Raw genomic sequence first — 20,170 nt, forward strand, 5'->3', positions numbered from 1 at the left:
ATTTTCTATGCGTTTGGATGTTTCTTACGCTGACAATACTAATAATCACTTTAACGAAAAGTGTTCCAAACACCCGAATTAAAAGGAAACAATTGACAGACTGGATAAGAAAGCAAGACCCAACTGCATGCTATCAACAAGAGGTGCACTTTGAATATAGACACAAATAGATTAATATAGGTTAAAAGTAATGTTGTGGCCTGTATAGAATAGACCAAACCAAGTATGCTCTCAAAGTCTGTTTATTAGCCGGTGGCTGTCCTGTATGAAGAAGCAGCCCTGAAATGCCAAGATACAAGGTTTTTAAGCCCTAAATACCATTCTTCATTCTATTTTAAACACAAAGGTCTATTTCTCTCCTATTCACTACCTGTCAACCCACTGGTCAGGTGTGCAAGCGGGGAGTACAGAAGCAGAAAGCTTGTTGTTAGAATGTTATGTTCCTATGGGTGATTGCCTATGTTCCCATGGGCAATAGCCAGTATTCTCGTGGGCGATGGCCAAACAGTAATTTTCAGCTTATATACAATTGATTATTTTTCATGCCACGCAAGCAAGCAGGGTTACACAGGCTAAAATTGGCAGTTAGCGTATGAGCTCATTGTTACAAGTTTTATGATTAACAGAATGTAGTTAGGGGTTCCAGAAACTAGGCCTAAGGTATAGACATCCTTTGTCCAGTTTCAGGTTTTAATTATCCTTTAACCCTTTCACATTTCAGCAGGCTATCACAGTAAGAGGACACATATAGTATGCTAACAATCAAAGCTGGTTATGTTAATAGCAGATAAAGTAGCTAAGAAAAATAGAGTCATTTCTTCAATTCCAGAGAAAGAATTATTTTACAGAAGAGTGTTTGGAGAACATGTTAGACATTATTTTGGCATCTGGACAAATCATTAGTAGCATTGTGTTTCTTTATTAATCACATTTGAAGGGAAGTCATGAATTCAAGATGATGGCATTGCAATCCTGTTTTTTTTGTTTTGTTTTTTTTTTACTTGAGAATAAACTTCCGATGATAGGAGAGGGGTACCATTTTTATGGAATAAATATGAAGATTTTATACAGAAAAAAAAGGGGTCATTTCCTTATGGTATAGGGCTCAATGCAAGAGGACATAGCAATCCTAAATGTTTATTTACTTAACAACAGAACTACATGAAGCAAAAACTGACAGAATTCAAAGAAGAAATAGACAAACCCACAATAAGAGGTCAAGATTTAAACATCCTACTGTAGTTAAGAGTTCTTGGGCTGCTATAAAACTAGTTTGGAATGGGCCAAGAGTGAGTAGGTACACAGATTGTGACCAGAATAAGAGTGTGGTACATGATTTTGATTTCTATACCCAGAGATGCCATGGTATTATTAATCATTTGGCTCTATGAAACACTGCTAGCATATAAGATTTTCATCTTTTGAAATTTTCATCAAATTACCCTGAGCCAGGTATACTCAGATTGAACACTTCGGAGGTTAAAAAAAAAAAAGATCGATAGCCTAGGGTAGCGGTTTTCAAACGTATCAAAATCACCTGGAAGGCTCATTGAAATACTGATTTCTGGGCCCCAACCCAATTCCTGACTCAATAGATCTGGGATAAGGCCCGAAATTTTGCATTTTTAACAAATTCCGGATGATAGTTCCTGCTGGTCCCGGGACCACACCTTGTGGACTACTGGCTTAGAATTTTGTCACTCTTTTGTTCTTACTAATTTCGAGGCCCCAGGGTTTCCAAACGAAATCGAAAGCCAAAGGACCGAGATCCTAACTGTGTGAAATCAATTCAAAAGAGGGATCCAGCCGCTAGGGTGGTTCCAAGACTCCCAAAGCCGCGCGAGAGTTTACGTGACTACGTCATCGTCTGCGTCAGCGTCACGTCGGCGACGGCCACGTTCAGCGGAGACGAGAGCAAGATGGCGATTCCGGGCAGGCAGTGAGTGATCCGGGAGTTAGGGTCAGGCTGGGGAATGAGAAACAACGGCGACTGTCTTTGGCTGAGGAGTAAAAATGCGCTGGAAGTGAAGGGGCTGTGTCGTCAGGGATAGAGACGGGGAAAAGCGAGAAATCCCGAGGAACACATATTCCCCTCCCCCCTCACATTTTCCAGGATGGATGTCCGAAGTTTGAGGGAGAAACTTGTGAGGAAATAAAGGAAGTTAGGCTGAGGGGCAGAGAGCGAGACTTTTCTATTTTCCAAAAGCTCGGTCTGAGGCCCCTCAGTCTTGCTTCCTACCCCGCGCTTGAGTTTCTCTCCCCGTTTGGATGCCTTCAAGGGCAATGAGAAGAGACAATTCTTGGCTTCCTTAGCGGGCCTTTTTCTCCTTGGCAGCTCAAGTCCCGATTCCCGCCCTCCCTTCTCGTTTTAGGAATGTGCTGAGAAGCCACAGAAAAGGGTAGGCATATAGGGAATTGGGGTTTACGTTGCCGCAAAAGAAACATTATATGTTCTTGGAAGTTTTACCATTGCTGTATAATCCTTTTGATGTGGCTTCCTGAGATTGCTGCATCTTAAAGGCCAAAATGTGAGAAGTTAAATGAGTTGGCTCTGATGGGATGTTCTCTCAGACGCTTCAAGACAAAGCAAGTGAGCCTACTAAAGTGTTATGGAAATTTACCCTATGAATACTTGGGTTTCTCAGTTAATGTAATCTTTAAAAAAAATTTTGTGGATGATATTACCCAATAACTTATTTAAAACTGTGTAAGTACCCAGTAGGAAAAAAAATCTATTTTCTTGACTCTTGTTAGACCACAAGGGTAATTTAGAGTTTTTTTAATTTGTAATGGACATGAACTGAGCTTTCCACTAACATGTTCTTTTTAAAACCTTACTATCATTTCACCATCTAAAACATTTCTGAACTCTTCAATTATTTCTCTTCTTTGGTTAAAATGGTATTTGAATTTGGCCCCTGTCCACAAATAATTACTTAGAGTAATTATAAAATCTTAACACATTTAGAGTTGTGCGATGATTGAAAATCAGAAACAGTGTTATATATTCATAGGCTGTATGACATTTTGAATTGGTAGCTTCATCTGGAAGAAGTAGTAGATGAATTATTTTTAAACATTTAAGTATAATGGTGTAATTTTTATTTCAAAACAAATGCAGGTATGGGCTTATTTTGCCAAAGAAAGCACAGCAGTTGCTCCCTGTTTTGCAGAAACCATCAGTGTTTGGGAATGATTCCGATGATGATGACGAGGTAAGGGAACCTGTTTTTCTACCGAATTGTTGGAAATACATATTTTTAAAATTGAATTTTATGTTGTTGCTTTAGTTATTTGTCAATACAGTGTATTTGAAGTATGTTATCATTTACAGAGTTATCAAAGGGAATATTTAAAGAAAGAAGCTCCGCTGATTATTTTTTTCCTTTGTAAGTGATATATGGACAGTCTGATTGTTTTTTCCTGAAAGCTACGAACTTTAGTTGTTTTTAAAGAATTACGTGGTCATTTTAGACAGCTAATACTGATGTAACAAAATTTTTGGTGTAAAGTTCCCTGAAAATAAGCTATTAAGATGTCACCAATTTCCTAGAAATTTTTATTAGCAAAGTAGTTTTTTATGAGAGTACTTTTATGGTTGATCGGTGTCTTCTAAGTGTAATTGCTAGGTGTTATAATTACGGTAGTATGTAAAGTTACTATAGATAGTACTGCAGTAATAACATCTAATATGAACATTGTGTGTTTTAGCAGCCAAAACAGTGTTTTCCTGTGAAACCCACAGTTTATAGCAGAAACAAAACCAAATGTGTGCTTATCTCTTACTTCAGTCATATTCTGTATTTCTAAAAGAACTTTTGTATCAGTCTGGTATTTCTTTTACTTTGGCTGAAAAATAGCTTCTCTTTCAGTTTTTACTAATTATGTAAAGCATAGGTAGGTAATTGAACATATTTGATACTTTGCTTCTTGCTTTCCTTCTGTTGAAGAAATTGATTCTAGATGGCTCACCTTTTTTAAAAATGGAGGTATAATTTACATATAATAAGACTAAAGGATTTTAAGTGTACAGGTTGAAGACTTTTGACAATATAAATGCCCCGGTCAAGATATATAACATTCCCCTCTACCCTGAAAGTTCTTTAATATTCCTTTGCATTCATTCTACTTCCCCACATTCTGCCCCTGACAATTATCTCATTGTGGTTTTGATTGTATTTTCCTAATGGCCAATGATGTTGGCCATCTGTGTATGTCATCTTTGGAGAAATGTCTTTATATCATTTGCCTATTTTTTATTTGGTTGTCATGTTGTGAGTTGTAAGATTTCTTTACATATTCTAGATACAAGTCCCTTATTAGAGATAATCAGAATGGAAGAGATATTTTCTTCCATTCTGTAGATTGTGTCTTCACTTTCTTGATAATGTCCTTTGAAGCACAAAAGTTCAGTTTTGAGGAAGTCCATTTTTTTTCCTCAGATTTCTTCCTGCTTTGCTGTCATACCTAAGAAACCATTGCTTAATCCAAGGTCACAAAGATTTATGCCGAAGTTTTCTAAGAATTTTGTAGTTAAGCTCTTAAATTTAGGTCTGTGATCCATTTTGAGTTAAATTTTTTTTTATATGGTATGAAGTAGAGGGTCCAACTTCATTCTTTGCATGTGGATATTCATTTGTCCCAACACCATTTGTTGAAGAATATTCTTCCATTGAATTGATAGCACCCTTGTGGTTTATTTTAATGTACAAATAATTTTTTAAATCATTTATCCATGGAGACAACAGAAAAATATAGCATGCTTATTCTGTAGGTTCACATAAATCGTCTTGGCACACCATGTAATAATACAAAGCAACATATACTTCAGTTTGAGAAGAATGAGTTTATACAAGTGATCTAGAAAGTTTACTTATGTTATTGCTGTTTCTTTTCCATTGTGAAATGAGACTGGTGATGGCTGAACAGTGGGTACATTAGAGTCAGAAAAGATAGGTCTAGGCCATTTTGTTTTCCTTTCCCTTCCTCAATCCTCATTTTTTTTTATGTAGAGAGACTTTAATAGAGAAAATTGGTTACATAGGTGATAGAATACTTGAGAAGCCAAACAAAGATAGTGATGCAGTTCAGAGATTAGCAGTAATAAGAAGCAAATAGTGATAAATGGAGGAGTACAGGTAGAAGATGGGTCCTAGAGGCTGGGGCTGGGGTTACCTTCTGGGAACTGGACATTTTCGGAAGGAGTTGAAGCCACTAGGGAGATTCAGTCTTAGAAAAGCAGGGAGAAATTCCTTGTCTTTTCCCTTTCTCCTACCCTCCAGTATACATTCTTTTGTCGTCTTTTAGTGGAGCCCAACCAGAACCCGCTGATAAGGGAGCTGCAGCTTAGTTTTTAATGAACGGAATATAAAACTCTTCTTTAGCATAATTTTCTTACCTATAAAAAAAAAGAAATCAGTTTAGTGAATTCCAGCTTATCCTCATACTAATAAGTAAATTTTTTGGTTGAGTATATTATTTAAATATATGTGAAGTTTGACTGTAAAATCTCTATAAAATTATTGATACTTTAGAAAATATAGAGAAAAATATTTTGGTTTACATTTTTTATTATATTTAAGGTTCCCCTCTTGAGGAGGGCATTTGGTATGCATGGAGGGAGCTGCTTTGAAGCAAATCCATCTGTTGTTTTCAGCAATTCAGCAGAAGCAGTCAAGAGCCCAAATTTAAGATCAGACTTTTCCTTTCAGTGGTCCAGCAGAAGGGCCCTAGCAAATGAATTCTATTTTAATATGTACTTGTACCCAGAGTTGGTTTAAAAATGGGATAGTGATAATCTAGTATCTTAAATTATTATTTAAATGTTCTTTTTAAAGTTATTAGAACTAATTAGGAATAATCATTATTTGGTTCAGAGGCAAGAGAGATGAAGAGTTTTTGCCCCATATGAGTTAAGAGGGTCATAGTATGTCCAAATGCTACTGTCTAATCATAAGAGTTTGAGTGTTTTTGCTATGATGGTAATGTGTTTATCTTATTTTTTCCCAGTCCCATTGCCACCACCTTCATTACTTCTCTCTTGGATTATTTTAGCTTTGTAACTAGTTTCCTTATTACCTGTCTCTCCTCAAATTCAGTTTGAATCACTGTTATTCTCTTGTTCTTGAACCTAATTGTATTTAAATCTACACTGCTGATCCTGATACTAAAAGCCTTTCCTATATTTTGGTTTCAAATGGTTATTAGCATTTTCTCCTAACTATTGTTCCTCCATGCGAAGTACACTGTCATGTTTGTTGTTTTTCACAAGTCTGCTTTTCTTCACACTGGAAGTCTTCCCATCTTATGTCAAAATTATAGCCATCCTTCAAAATCCATTGCAGAAGCTGCTGCTTTTAAGATTTCCCCTACTGGAAACAAACTCTTTTTATGACGCTCTTTACCTTTCTTGGAGCACTTAGCTTTTTATACTTTGGATTATAAGTTATTTGCATGCAATTCTTGTATGAGCTCCGTCAGTCAGGATATGGATATCTGTGCTGGCTTTCAAGAATGATTAAAATATTTATTTTACTATATTGTAAAGAGCCAAGTAGTACATGTTTGAGGGTTTGTAGACCAGCTACTCAACTTTGCTCTCATAGTGTGAAAGCCAGTAGAGAATATGTAAATGAATGAACATGACTAATGTGTTCTAATAAACTTTACAAAAAGGGAGGCAGCTGGATTTGGCTTTAACTTGCTGATCTCTGATGTATACAATTCTCAAAAATACATATAACTAATTTTCACAAGTGTTATAAGGTGGTTTGTGATTAGTTAGATGTTGCATGACAAGTCAAAGTCAAAGGAAGTTGCATGGAACTTCCTTTTAGATATTTCTCCATGATAAATGCTTATTTCAGAGAACATAATGGATTTTCCTTTTAATTTTGGCAGTTCATATGCTTATTTCTAGACAATAATATTTTTCTGAGATCCCATTTTGCAATGTAGTACATATTCCTGAAGAGGTATGATCCATATAACCTAAGAATTATTGCTTTTAGATAAAGATACAAAATTCCTTGATCTCTTTGAAAGAGAGTACTAAGTTATACTAGATAGCTAAAATTTATTAATTTATTTTTATATATAAACTGTCAGATAAATGGTGGATGATAGTAATAATTATACTTTGAGACTCTCAGAAAGCCATGGTATAGTCTTTTTATGAGTTAAGCATTCATTTTCATAGATATAAAGCATTTATAAAAACAAAGAAAAACACTAAAACCCCAGGAAAGTGAGGAAAATACATTTATAGACAAATATAGAAGAAATGGAAGTATCTAATAAACATTAAAAATATTTAATATTACTGTATTTAAGACATGTAAATTAGGACAACATTGAGCTGCCATTTTTTACTATATTAACAAATACTTGTGAAAAATAATAACAAGGTTTTGATGAAATGGGCATGCAGAGTTTGTTAGTGTAAATTGATGTCCCTTTTTAGAAAGAGTTTTGCAATTTGTATCAATCCTTTAAAAGTTAAGTATATTTAACCCACTATGTCAATCAGAAGACAGAAACCATGCCAGTATTTTCCCTTTAAAAAGTCTCTTAAGGAAATTGTCAGAAATTTGTATTAAAGACTTATAGGTATTCAGAGGTCTTTATTAGGTTTTTTTATGATAGCAAAAGCCTAGAATCAATCCAACTTTCAACAGTGAAAGCATGGCTAAGTAAAGTGTGGTGCAATGTATATACAAAATTGTTATACTTAAAATCAAAGGAAAAAATAAAAGCATTTAAGAATATTAATAGTAATTGTCTTTGCAGTGGACTTATGAGTAGTTACTTTGCTTTTTATACTTTTCTGTATTTTCCAAATTTCTACAGTAGTTTCGTAATTGAAAAAATATTTTTAAGAAAAATTTATGGTGAATTTTAAGGAATTCCCATAAGATACTTTGTTTTCAAATCATACTAAAATATACAAGGAAATAACATTTCGTCTCATTAAAGGCATAATATGAGAGGGAGATAGAGAATATTGGAATTATTTAAAAACATAAAATTAAAGGTGGATAAAGGAGAATACAAAATTGAATATGTATAAATGGTCAGACAAAACTGCGTATATATAAGTAGAAAATAAATGAAAACTTATTTTTATTGATGATAGTATTAAGGTTTTTATTTTTTTTCAAAATTATGTTTTTACTTCATTGTTACATTTTGAAGAATGGGAGATAAGAGCTTTAAAAAAAGATAACTGTAATTGTATATTCCCAAAGTTAGAAACGTTAACAAGATACTGAATTACATGATATGCTTTCATTGCTTTCACTATCTTAATCTTTCTTCACTTTAATTCCAATTTAAAAAAAAAACTTTCCTGAAAAAATAAAGCAGTCTTCATAGATCTGTTTTCCTATTGAAAAATTAGTCTTATTTTAGTTAGAAGCCTGTTTAGCTTGCTCTAATGGTAGGAAAAAGTTAAAATTTTAATCTATTTGAACATTGTCATACATCTGAATCAATAAATTGTTTCAGTTGTGATTTTTCATCAGTTATAATTTCCTATTTCTCAGGACATAGTCTGGTATAGTTCAAATAAAGTGACAGTTTTGTATAGACATGACAAAGCATATTGTGAAAATGGCAGGAAATTGGGTTACTTTAATGATGGATAAGAATTGTTTATATTTTTCTCATATACTACTGAACTGAATTTCTAGAAATTCATATCTCTGATAGCGGTATTAGCAATGAGGGCTTTAAAAATTCATCCCTTGACCTGCTGGACCTGCTGTCTGAGAATGAAACAAAGAAATGCTAGAAGAGAGAAAAGGATAGCAATAAATGGTAGAATTCTGTTAGGAGTGGGAGAGATGGCAAGGGAATTCTATTCTCCTTATTTTATCTACCTGTAGGATAAGAGCATTACAGAAGTAGCTGAAAGAACCCAGATTATGAAGATGAGATCAAGTAGGAATTTTTGTTCTTTTTTAGGAAAGAAATGGTATTAATCCTGAGTCCTCATGTAAGTTGCTTTGTGAATCTCTGTTTAAATCTGTGTTTTAGCCAAATTTACTTATGTTGGTACATGGGTAAATTATTTCAAAAAAATCATTTTGGTCTGAAAAATAATGGACAGGCATTGTTGAATTTTTCAACTCTAGTTTGTTTTTATATTTTCTCTTTATTGGTATTGTTTGTTGAAACATTGTTCTCATACTTTTTAATTCTGTAGACATAGTTTCCTTTAGTTCTTTGAATTTATTCTGTGTGTGGATCACACTTTATTGTTTCTTTGCATGTCTCATAATTTTCAGTTGAAAACATTTAAAATAATGTAGTGACTGGGAATCAGAGCCTCCCCTCTTCCTGTTTGTTGTTTTTTATGTTTTTATTTTTTGTTAGTGACTTTTCTGAACTAATTCTTAAAATTTGTATTCATCACTGTGTGTGGCCACTGAAGTGTTCTTGATTTTTAGCTTAGTGGTCAGCCAATGATTTGACAGCGATTTCCTTAAACACCTGCAACTAAGTCTCTGATCCGCCTAGAGGTTCTGAGTCCCTCTCTGTAGGATACACCTTTAATACACAGCCAGGCATTTTACAGCTTTGCTTTAGCCTTCACTTCTTGCTTGTGCAGAGTCCTTAAGGTTAGTTGTGAGTTTAGAACTTCTCAGGTATTTCCTGATCATGCACAAAGGTCTTTGGACTTCATGATCCCCAGGTATATGTTGGAGCTTTTAAAATCCCCTGTGGACATTCTATTCCTCAGCTTTACTTTTTAAGCTTTGTTTGGTTAGCATGTTGTTTATCCTAGTTGTTAGAGCTATTATCCACTGCCTCAGGCCACCCTGATGTTCAACAGTTGTCTTTGATTGTTTTTGACAGCTGCCCCCAGGGAAAAGACTGTTTTACTTGGCAGCTCTGTCAAGTCAATTAAGACATCATTGAGAGTGATGTCTTCTAGGAACTACCAGAGAGGTCCAAAAATAATTCTCTGAGATAGGGGTCTTGAAAGAGTTCTGACCTCATTCTTCCCCCTTTCCAGTGGCTGCCAGACTGCTGGTTTCTACCATGAGTGTGGGCTGCTGTTTTTAGGCTGTTGTGGCACTCGGAAAGGAATGATGGAAGGTAGGGCAAGTTAAAATATTTCAAAGTTCTTACTGAGATTTGGTTATTCTTTTATTATTACTATTAGTTTAGTTTTTAGTTCTAGTTGGCATACAGTATTATTAGTTTCAGGTGTATGACGTAGGAATTAGACATCTATATAACTCACAATGCGATCACCCCAATAAATCTACTGCCCCATGACACTGTGCATAGTTATTACAAGATTATTGGCTATATTTCTTGTGCTATATTTTCTATCTCTATGACTATTTTGTAACTACCAATTTGTACTACTTAATCCCTTGCCTCTTTTTCACCGACCCCCCCCAAACTGCCTCCCAGCTAGTAACCCTTAAATTGTTATCTGTATGAGTTTGATTCTGTTTTTTTTGTTTATTTTGTTCTTTAGATTCCACATATACGTACAGTCATATGGCATTTGCCTCTATCTGGCTTACTTCACTCAGCACACTACCCTCTAGCTCCATCATGACATATCTTTTTCCATCTCATTAGTTTTAGTCTGTGTGTGTCTTTTAATCTGAAGTGAGTCTCTTGTAGGCAGCATATGTAAGGGTCTTGTGTTCTTATCCATTCAGCTATTCTGTCTTTTGATTGGAGCACTTAATTCTTTTTCATTTGAGGTACTTGTTGATGGATACGTAGCTGTTGCCATTCTTTATTTAGACTTTTCATACGTATTTTTTTTTTTTTCTTAAAGAAGTTCCTCCAACATTTCCTGTAATACTGGCTTGGTGATGATGCACTTCTTTAGCATTTTCATGTCTGGGAAGCTCTTTATCTGTCCAATTCTAAACGATAGCTTTGCTGGGGTAAAGTAATCTTGGTTGTAGGTCCTGGGTTTTCATTACTTTGAATATTTTATGCCAGTTCTTCTGGCCTGTAAAGTTGCTGTTGAGAAATCAGCTTATGGGAGCTCCCTTGTAGGTAACCAGTTGCTTTTCTCCTGCTGCTTTTAAGATTCTCTCTTTGAATTTAACCTTTGGCATTTTAATTATGATGTGTCTTGGTGTGGGCCTCTTTGAGTTCATCTTTGAGACTCTCTGAACTTCCTGGGATTGTATGTCTATATCCTTCACCAGGTTAGGGAAGTTTTCTGTCATTATTTCTTCAAATAGGTTTTCAATTCCTTGCACTCTCTCTTCTCCCTCTGGTACCCCATGATGCAAATTTTGTTACGTTTGACATCCCAGAGGCTTCTTAAACTATTTTCATTTTATTTAGATTCTTTTTTTCTTGTCGCTTTTCTGATTGGGTGTCCTCTGCTACTCCATCCTCATGTCACTGATTCAGTCCTCTGTTTCATTCACTCCGTTGATTCCTTCTAATGTACTCTGCATCCCAGATATTGTAGTCTTCATTTCTTACTGGCTTCCTGTTGTTTTCTATCTCCATTTTTATGTGTTTTTTTGTTTGTTTGTTTGTTTGTTTTTTTTATCTCTTTGTTAAAGTTCATCTACTCTTCTCCTAAGTTCCTTGAGCATCCTTATAACGAGTGTTTTGAACTCTGCATCTGGTATATTACTTGTCTCCATTTTGGTGAATTCTTTTTCTGGAGCTTTGTTCTGTTCTTTCATGTGGGACATGCTTCTCTGTCTCCCCATTTTGGCTTCCTCCCTATGCCTCTATGAATTAGGTAGGGCTTCTAAGTCTCCTGGTCTTAGTAGAGTGGTTTTATGTAGTAGGTGTGCTATAGGGGCTGGTGGCACAGTCCTAGGAGGGGTCTAGCTGCAGGCCAAGTTCAACCACAGCCTGTGCACCTCCAGGGCCACCTGGTAAGGGTCACCAAGCAATCCACATATGGCTGCCACCTGCGCTGAGCTCATAGGTGCCCCAAGGGGGCCAGTCAGAAACCAAGGCTGGCTACCACTAGTGCGGAGCTTGAGACTGCTCAGCAAGAGGTACAGACCATGTTGAGGCCAGATAGATGCTGCTGCTTTGGGTTTTGTGAGAATTTGATAGATATGAAAATTCGCAGCAGGGGCCAAGACAGTTGGTTTGTATGAAATAAGTCACTGGAATCTGCTTGGGTAGGCCCACAAGTTGGGAGAGGTGGAGTCTCAAGGAATTCCCTGGGCAGAGCGACCTGTCTTATCCAGGTTGATGGCACCTGTGTCTGCAGGCTGGTAGGAGGGGACTCAAAAGGAAGAGTGGTTTCTGCTTCACCTTTGTCTGGAAGCAAGCTGCCCCTCCAGCCTTCACCCTGAAGCTTGACAGCTCAGCACTTCCTTATATGTCCCTGTCACCCCGCAAGCAGCTGCCCCAGTGCTGGAGCTCAGAGCAGGTCCGTCAGCGAGTAAAGCCGGGTACGGGACTTTTAAGAGGAAGTTCTCTGCTTCCTGCAGCCCATCATCTCACTCAGCCACAACTTCTGCTGGTTTTCACAACCAAAGGTTGTGGGGACTTCTCTTCCTGGCACTGGAACCTTGTACTGGGGAACGTATTGTGCAGCTGGGACCCCTTACTTCTCAAGTTTGAGAGGTGGCTCTGCAGCCAAAATAGCCCTCCCGATTCTCAAAGGCTACACACAGTTGTAGGGCCTAACTGTTTCGCATCTCTGCCCCTCCTGTCATTTTGAAGTGATCTGGTTATAGGGTTTCTCTTCAGCCAGACTTCAGGTGACTCAGTGTACTGGTTGCTCTGTAATTTTGTTATAGTTTTGGTATGGTCACTAGAGGAGGTATGCACAACCTCTACCTTCTACACCATCTTGCGAGCCCCTCTCCAGGTGTTCTTGAATAATTGCTCCCTGGATTGCTGTAAGCCTTTGGTTAATTTCCAGAGTTGTAAAAAAGCTGATTCTGACCTTTTTTTTTTTTTTTTTTTTTTTTTTGGCCAGTGTTTTTCATGCTTTTATGGAGAGGAGAATTTTTGTTGGTCCATACTCTGTCTGCCATTTTCCGTGACTTCCCAGGCTGTCTTTGAAGCCTCTCCAGTACATTTTTGCACACTTCAATCAAAGTCATCTTGCTTGTTTTAAAATAACTATTGACTTCCTATTTCTTTTAGGATAAAGGCCAGACACCTTATTTTGGAGCTGCAGAGTAGTGTATTGTCTTATATTCTCTTCTCTGTAGCCTATTCTCCATTATGGTGTCCTATTCTTGTCCTTTAAAATTGCCTTAGGTCATCTAAGTGAATTTTAGTGTCATCTTCAGTTTCATAATAAGAAAACTAAAGGAATTTTGGTTGGAATTGCATTGAATTTATAGATTAGGAGAGAATATTTTAATATTACAGTCTTCATTTGTAAACTTGGCATATTTATTTGTTCAGGTGTTTTGTATATCCTTTAGTATATTTTTATAATTTATTCCATAAAGTTCATTTTTATCTTTTGTTAGATTTATTTCTATATACCTTATAGCCCTTGTTGCTCTTGGATGAGGGAATTTTTTCTAATTTGTTATTACTAGTATCTGAATGCTTCTCATTTTTTTGTTGTTGATTTAATTCTAGTACCTCTATCATTCTGTTAGTATGCCTGATGATTCTTTTGGATTTCCTTTGTGGACAATCATATTGTCTGCAAATAAAGATAATTTTGTTTATTTTCAATTCTTTTACCGTGTATTTCTTTCTTCATGTGTTATGTGTGTCTTACTGCATTACCTGGAAACTACAATATAAATAGAAGCAGTGGTAGAAACATTGTTATATTGCTGACTTTAATGGGAGTTGCTTAAATAAAGTTTCACAATTAACTGTGATATTTGCTGTAAGGTTTTACTATTTCTAGTTTACCAAAAAGTTTTATCATAAATGAGTATTAAATTGTAATTTTTTAGCATTTATTAATGTGTGTTTACATTAAATTTTTGAAGTTAAATCATCCTTGCATTCTTGTAATATTTTGTTTTTAATTTGATTCATTGTACTCTACTGGTCCTTTTGCCAGTGCCTTTATTTTTGTTTTGTTTTTTGTTTTCTTTTTTGTTTTTTGTCTTTTTTGTTGTTTTTTGGTTTTTTTTTTGCAATCTTTGGCTTGATATCATTGATGAGTAGTTTTTCAGCATCTACTCATAGGAGCATTATTTCCTCAGTTCTTGATTGTTAAGGTATGGTTGTCTTTTGTGTTTATCACCTAAATATTCGAATGAGGATAGTGTTTCTAGAATAAGTTTATTTCAAAACCTGTGGACATGAGTTGTTTTTTTCCGGCACTCAATAGTCTTATGAAAAAGCACAATACTATAGTTTTTTATCTCACTTTTAAATGACTGTTAATTAATTGGCTTGGACACCTGGTGAATATTTTCTTTATAGCCTTTATCTCTGTATCCTTTGAGTTACATGTCATTGCTTTTAATCTAAATATTTAACTTTTCTTTCATTTCATAGAAATTTGTCATCATATCAGTACTTTTTTTCTGATCCATTTTCTAGGTTATCGTTTTTTGGAGGGTCATCTTTTTGTCTTCCATGTCATCATGCATTTATTCATTAGTTCATTCAACAAATATTTAGTGATTCCTTGCTCTGTGCCAGTCTATTGCCCTTGTGGAACTTAAATTTCATTTTAATGGGAAGAGGAGAGATGATAAATAGACTAACAGATAAGTAGATTACATGTTAATGTAGAAAATGACAAGGATCAAGAACAAGTTGAGCTGGGTAGGATGAGAGCTTTAAACAGATTTGAGGGGGACTTACTCAGTATTTGTCTTTTTCTCTGCATTTAGCCATGATTATGTTCAATATTCATCAGTATTTCAGTTGTCTTTTCTGTTTCTTTCTGTTTCTGATTTATTAGCTCTAAAGATGTTTTCATCCTCAATACGTTTTCTTAGCTCTGCAGTCTCCCTTTCCATCTTTTCTGTTCTATTATCTGATCATTAATTCACTTGATTTAATTCATGGTCTTATTTTGAGAGAGTTTGACAACAAAGAGAGAAAGAGATGGAAATGATAGTTTGAAGGAATAATGGTAGAGTTGGCGGAATTTTCTCTTTTGTTTGTCTTAAAATAGAGGTGATTTGTGCATGTTTAAGTTAAAAGGGAAGAAGCTAAAGGAAAAAGATTTTATAGCTAAGGAAACTAAGATGTCAAGAAGTTAAATAAATTGGCTGAAAAAAATAAAAAATAAATAAATAAGGGATTGTAAACTGACAAAGTCCTTGCAATCTGTGAGGTCAACCAAAGGTCGCCTCACAAAAAAAATAAATAAATTGGCCGATATCACACAGTACTTAGGTAATAGAAGTAGAACCCAGAAGTTCTGCCTGTTTCCAGAGTCCATGTTTTTAAACATTAATAATGTATTCCCTCTGAGAGGCAGTTTATAATGGAATTTTAAAAGTTTGGGAGATTAGATTTCAAAAGCAATAGAAAAAGGGTTAGTTGGGGAACTGGCAGAGATCAGCCAAACTTCAAAGAGACATGGTTTTTATCATGTGAAATTACACAACTCTGCCTTCCAGTGACTAAGGAATATTTTTAGGAAATGGGGTTATTAATTTCCACAAGGTAGACATTCTGTTGTCCAGTTTTTTTGTTTGTTCGTTTGTTTTCGAGTAGCCTTATCCTAAGAGTTTTCAGTGGGGGTGTTACTACTTCCAGAGGGGCATTAAGAAATTTATCGAATAGCTTTTGCTTATCACAGTTATTGAGAGGGAGTATTATTGATACCGATTTTGGATGTGGCCAGGGATGGTAGATATTCTGCATCTCATGAACCCCATCCATATAGGTAAAATCCCTCTCAACATGTATATAAATGAAAAGCTATTTATAATTTTATGAGCCTAGGATCTACGTTCTTTTCTCTCATAAACTCAAAATATGTTTTGCACATTTTATTTTTATTAAAGTCTTTTTAATAAAATATAAAATACTTTTAAAATAAGTATTGTTTTTCCATGGCAAAATGCAGGCTAAATTTTCTCCTAATGTGACTGTTTTGTAGGTTGAGGGAATATTATATCTTATGTTATTTAGAACTTTACCAAGAGTTGACCATTTGAGAAAATCAGGTCACTGTCACCATTGTCACATTGTATTCGAGTCACCGATTCTGCAGTCAGCATTCCTATCGTTAGCATTAATGGTAATGGTGATTCTGCATGGTAGAAGAATTTTAACTTACTGTCTCCTAACGTCATTGCATTTACATATTGAAATACAGTATGTTATTCTATTATAAATTGCTTTCCCTTTATTTTCTACATTTCTGTAGGAATATTTAAATGTGTGTATCCAAAGCTGGATTAGAAAGAAGTAGTATATATATATAATTTTTAAAAATTGTGTAGAAAGTTTTTATTATCTATGCATTTCATTTCAGTATAGATAGAAGTGTTAACAAATACTTCCTACAAAAGATGGGTGTTGAGTATGGTAGGATGGAGAACTACCATTCTGTGCCTTCCTCCCTGATATAATGACTTACTATATATAAATATAATAAATTTTCATAAATACATGGATTTTTTTCCTCTGGAATTTTTATTCTGTTCCATTGATTTCTTTCTCTAATCCTGTACTCACTATTCCCAACTAAGGGCAGAAATGAAATTTGTCGTTTACTTTTTCCCAAAAAGGATCCACTTGCATTACTGCTTCTAATGCAAAAAACAATTAATCTATCTTCTCTGTCTTCTGCTCTTTGTATTCCTTACCTTAGAATATGTAGTATTCTGAGAACCGTTCTCACCTTTTCTAGCATTCAACCTCTGTGGGCAGATAGATTTCTTGCCTTCTGTTTTCCTCAGATTTCCAGTCCATTGAAGGTACCCCTTGTTTTCTAGCATGATTATGGATTTCTTTTTTGTCATTTTGAGGGTTTGGAGGAGGAGGAGACTGTGGTTTGTATTTATTTGGCAGCTTAAATCAGAAGCTTTGTGTTTTCCTACTTTTAAGATCTTGGGTAATTTGCTTAATGTCCTAGTTTTAGTTGCGCATTTTTTTAAAAATCTCTATAATATTACTTACTAAAAGTTTGTTTTAAGGATTAGAGATATAGCCTAGTACAGTGCATGGCACAGAGTACAAGTATAATAAATGGTAGCTATATTGCTACAATAAAAATAATAACGGATGTAGTAATTGTTATCGTTAATCATTAGTCATCTTAATGCTTCTTGTGCTCTGTTTTATGCTCTATCTCTATCTTACTTTGTGAGTGACAGTCATATTTGGTAGCTTGGCTTTTTTTGTGACTTTTTAATAGAATCTTAATCTCTGTTTTGGATGTGGCCATTAGCTAAGAATCATTATGTTAGAAAAATTCCATGAAGAAGGCAATAATAACCATAATTATATTTTTATTGTTTAATTTGATTTGTATACAGTCTTATTGCACCCTGTTTACTCATTATTTTTAACTGACAATTTCTGATTAGAAGATAGTAAACACTTTACTTCCATTTGCTGTTAAACAACAAAATTAGCCTTCTGTATTTTCAAAACCATATACATCTTTATATACTGACAGGCTTTGATATTGCCTATTATAATTTTACTATAAAATTCATTTAAAAAAATTTTTTTTTCTTTATTTTTATGCTATGTTTCAGTGTGTGTAGTCAGACAAAAAGCAATAATCCCCCATCTCATTCTTGGATTTATCAGAAGCTGAAAATAAGATAGATCAGATCACTTTCAGAAACAAAATTACTTTATTAGTTTAGTAATAATTTGAGGTTACTTTGAAGATAAGATGCAGCATTTGGGAGGAGATTCATTTCCTGCCTTTGGGTTTTATCTGCAAGAACTACATCTTCAATGTCAAGAGATTGTGTATTTATAACTGAACTCTAATAAAGTCTGTGCTGGGGACTCTGCACACCTGACTTGGTCGTTGTGATTATATATTAGGAGCCAAACTATTACTTGTCTTTTGAAAAAATACATTACCAAGTGTAGTTTATTAAAATTTGGCCTGGGTAGGGAAAATTACAAGACGTTTGTTGATTTTAAGTGTGCTAGTTATTACTAACACAGTTAATAATGTTCCTTTGGAAAATAAGTTTGGGTTTCCAAGTAGAATAAAATGTAGTTTTCCTTTTTGATGAATTAAGCAATAGTTGGAAGAGATGTCATTAATATAGTAAATATGTTTTCACTAAACCTTGTAAAGAGTGGTTTTGCTACCACTCTTTTTGACTGATGCAACATAGGGTATTGAGAACCATGTTCTGAGTTTTTTTTCCTTTAATCCACATCTTAAACTATATGTGTTAAAGAACTGTTTTCTTTATGAGTAGGCCAGAATTGCCCTCCTTTTTATACTCCTTCCACTTTTTGCTGTCGTTTCATTACATAGAAATTGTCACATAAAACAGATAAAGATTGTTATTTCAGAACTGCATCCTTCGTGACATTCTTCATAACTATGTGTATGAGATAAATATGAAATAGACATGTATATAGACATGAGATACAGATATATATCTTTTGGAGTCAAATTTATAAAAACATGGCTAAGACCGATATCAAGGGGCTAACTGCCTATGTTTTTTCTATGTATTTTATGGTTTCTGGGCTTATGTTCAAATCTTTAATCCATTTCGAGTTAATTTTTATGTATCATGTAAGATAGTGATCTAGTTTCATTCTTTTGCATGTGGCTATCCAGTTTTCCCAATACCATTTATTGAAGAGACTTTCCTTTCTCCATTGTATGTTCTCAGCTTCTTTGTCATAAATTAGGTGTCTGTATATGTGTGAGTTTATTTCGGGATTCTTGATTCTGTTCTATTGATTCCTCTGTCTATTTTTCTGCCAATACCATACTGTTTGGTTTGGAAAGCTTTATAGTATAGTTTGAAATCAGGGAACATATTACTTCAGGCTTTGTTCTTTTTTTCTCAGTATTGCTTTGGCTATTCTAGGTCTTTTATAATTCAGTGCAAATTTCAGGATTTTTTCCTGCTTTTATGAAAAATGCTGTTGGGATTTTGATAGGAATTGCATGAATCTGTTGATTGCTTTAGGGAATGTGGACATTTTAACAATGTTAATTCTTCCAGTTCTTGAACATGGACTGTCTGTGCATTTATTTTTGTTTTCTTCTATTTCTTTCAACATTTTCTTATACTTTTCAGTGTACAAGCCTTTCACCTCTGTGGTTTAATTTATTCCTAGGATTTTATTATTTTTGTTGGAATTGTAAATGGGATTGTTTTCTTAATTTCTCTTTCTGATTTTTTTTTGTTGTTATTAGTATATAGAAATGCAGCAGGCTTGTATATTTATTTTGTATCCTACAACTTTATGTTTTCTAATAGTTTTTTGGTGGAGTTTTAAGGCTTTTCTGTATATAAAATCATGTCATTTGTACATAGTAACAGCTTTATTTTTTTTTTTTTCAATTTGGATTCCTTTTATTTCTTTTTCTTGCCTGATTGCTATACCTAGGACTTCCAATACTATGTTGAATAATAGTGATGAGAATAGGTATCTTTGTCTTGTTCCTGATTGTAGAAGAAAAGCTTTCAGCTTTTTACCTTCAAGTACAAAACTAGCTGTAGGTTTGTCATATGTGGCCTTTATGTTGAGGTACTTTCTTTCTAAATCCATTTTTTGATAGTTTTTCATAAATTGATGTCATGTCTTATCAAAATTTTTTTTTTGCATCTATTGAAATGGTCATGATTTTTATCTTTCATTTTGTTAATGTGTCACATTGATTGTTTTGTGGATGTTGAACCATCTTTGCATTCCTGGAATAATCCCACTGGATCATGATCTATGAAACTTTGAATGTATTGTCATCTGCTAATATTTCGTTGAAAATTTTTGCATCTGTGTTCAAGAGATACTGGCCTGTATTTTTTTTTTATCCTCCCCCATCCCGCAGGTTGGTATCAGTGTAATGTTGACCTTGTAAAAGAATTAGGAAGTGTTTCTTCCTTCACTTTTTGGGGAGAGTTTGAGGAAAGGTATTAAATCTTCCTTGAATATTTAGTAGATTTCATCAATGAATTCTGGTCTTGTACTTCTGTTTTTAGAAGAGGTTTTTGATTACTCTTTCAGTTTCCTTACTAGTGATTGGTCTATTCACATTTTCTATTTTTCATGATTCATTTTTGGAAGGTTGTATGATTCTAAGAACCTATCCATTTCC

At 34.5% G+C, this 20,170-nt stretch overlaps 1 protein-coding gene across 2 annotated transcripts in view; it reads left to right on the top strand.

The window, feature by feature from the left end:
* The first annotated feature begins 1,845 nt into the window (after positions 1 to 1,845).
* NSRP1 (nuclear speckle splicing regulatory protein 1) overlaps positions 1,846 to 20,170 on the top strand; it is a 38,872-nt gene continuing 20,547 nt past the window's right edge. Inside the window, exons 1-3 of one of the 2 annotated variants that reach the window (XM_025041656.1) lie at positions 1,919 to 1,939; positions 2,336 to 2,399; positions 3,122 to 3,215. Coding sequence is in view for 1 of the 2 variants with exons in the window: in XM_006925036.3 (XP_006925098.1) it covers positions 1,920 to 1,939; positions 3,122 to 3,215 (114 nt within the window). In the remaining variant the exon portion in view is untranslated. Of the gene's footprint in view, positions 1,940 to 2,335; positions 2,400 to 3,121; positions 3,216 to 20,170 lie in introns of both variants that reach the window. The other variant, XM_006925036.3, reaches the window with a different exon arrangement.

Source organism: Pteropus alecto, unplaced genomic scaffold, assembly GCF_000325575.1.
Source record: "Pteropus alecto unplaced genomic scaffold, ASM32557v1 scaffold98, whole genome shotgun sequence".
NCBI lineage: Eukaryota > Metazoa > Chordata > Mammalia > Chiroptera > Pteropodidae > Pteropus > Pteropus alecto.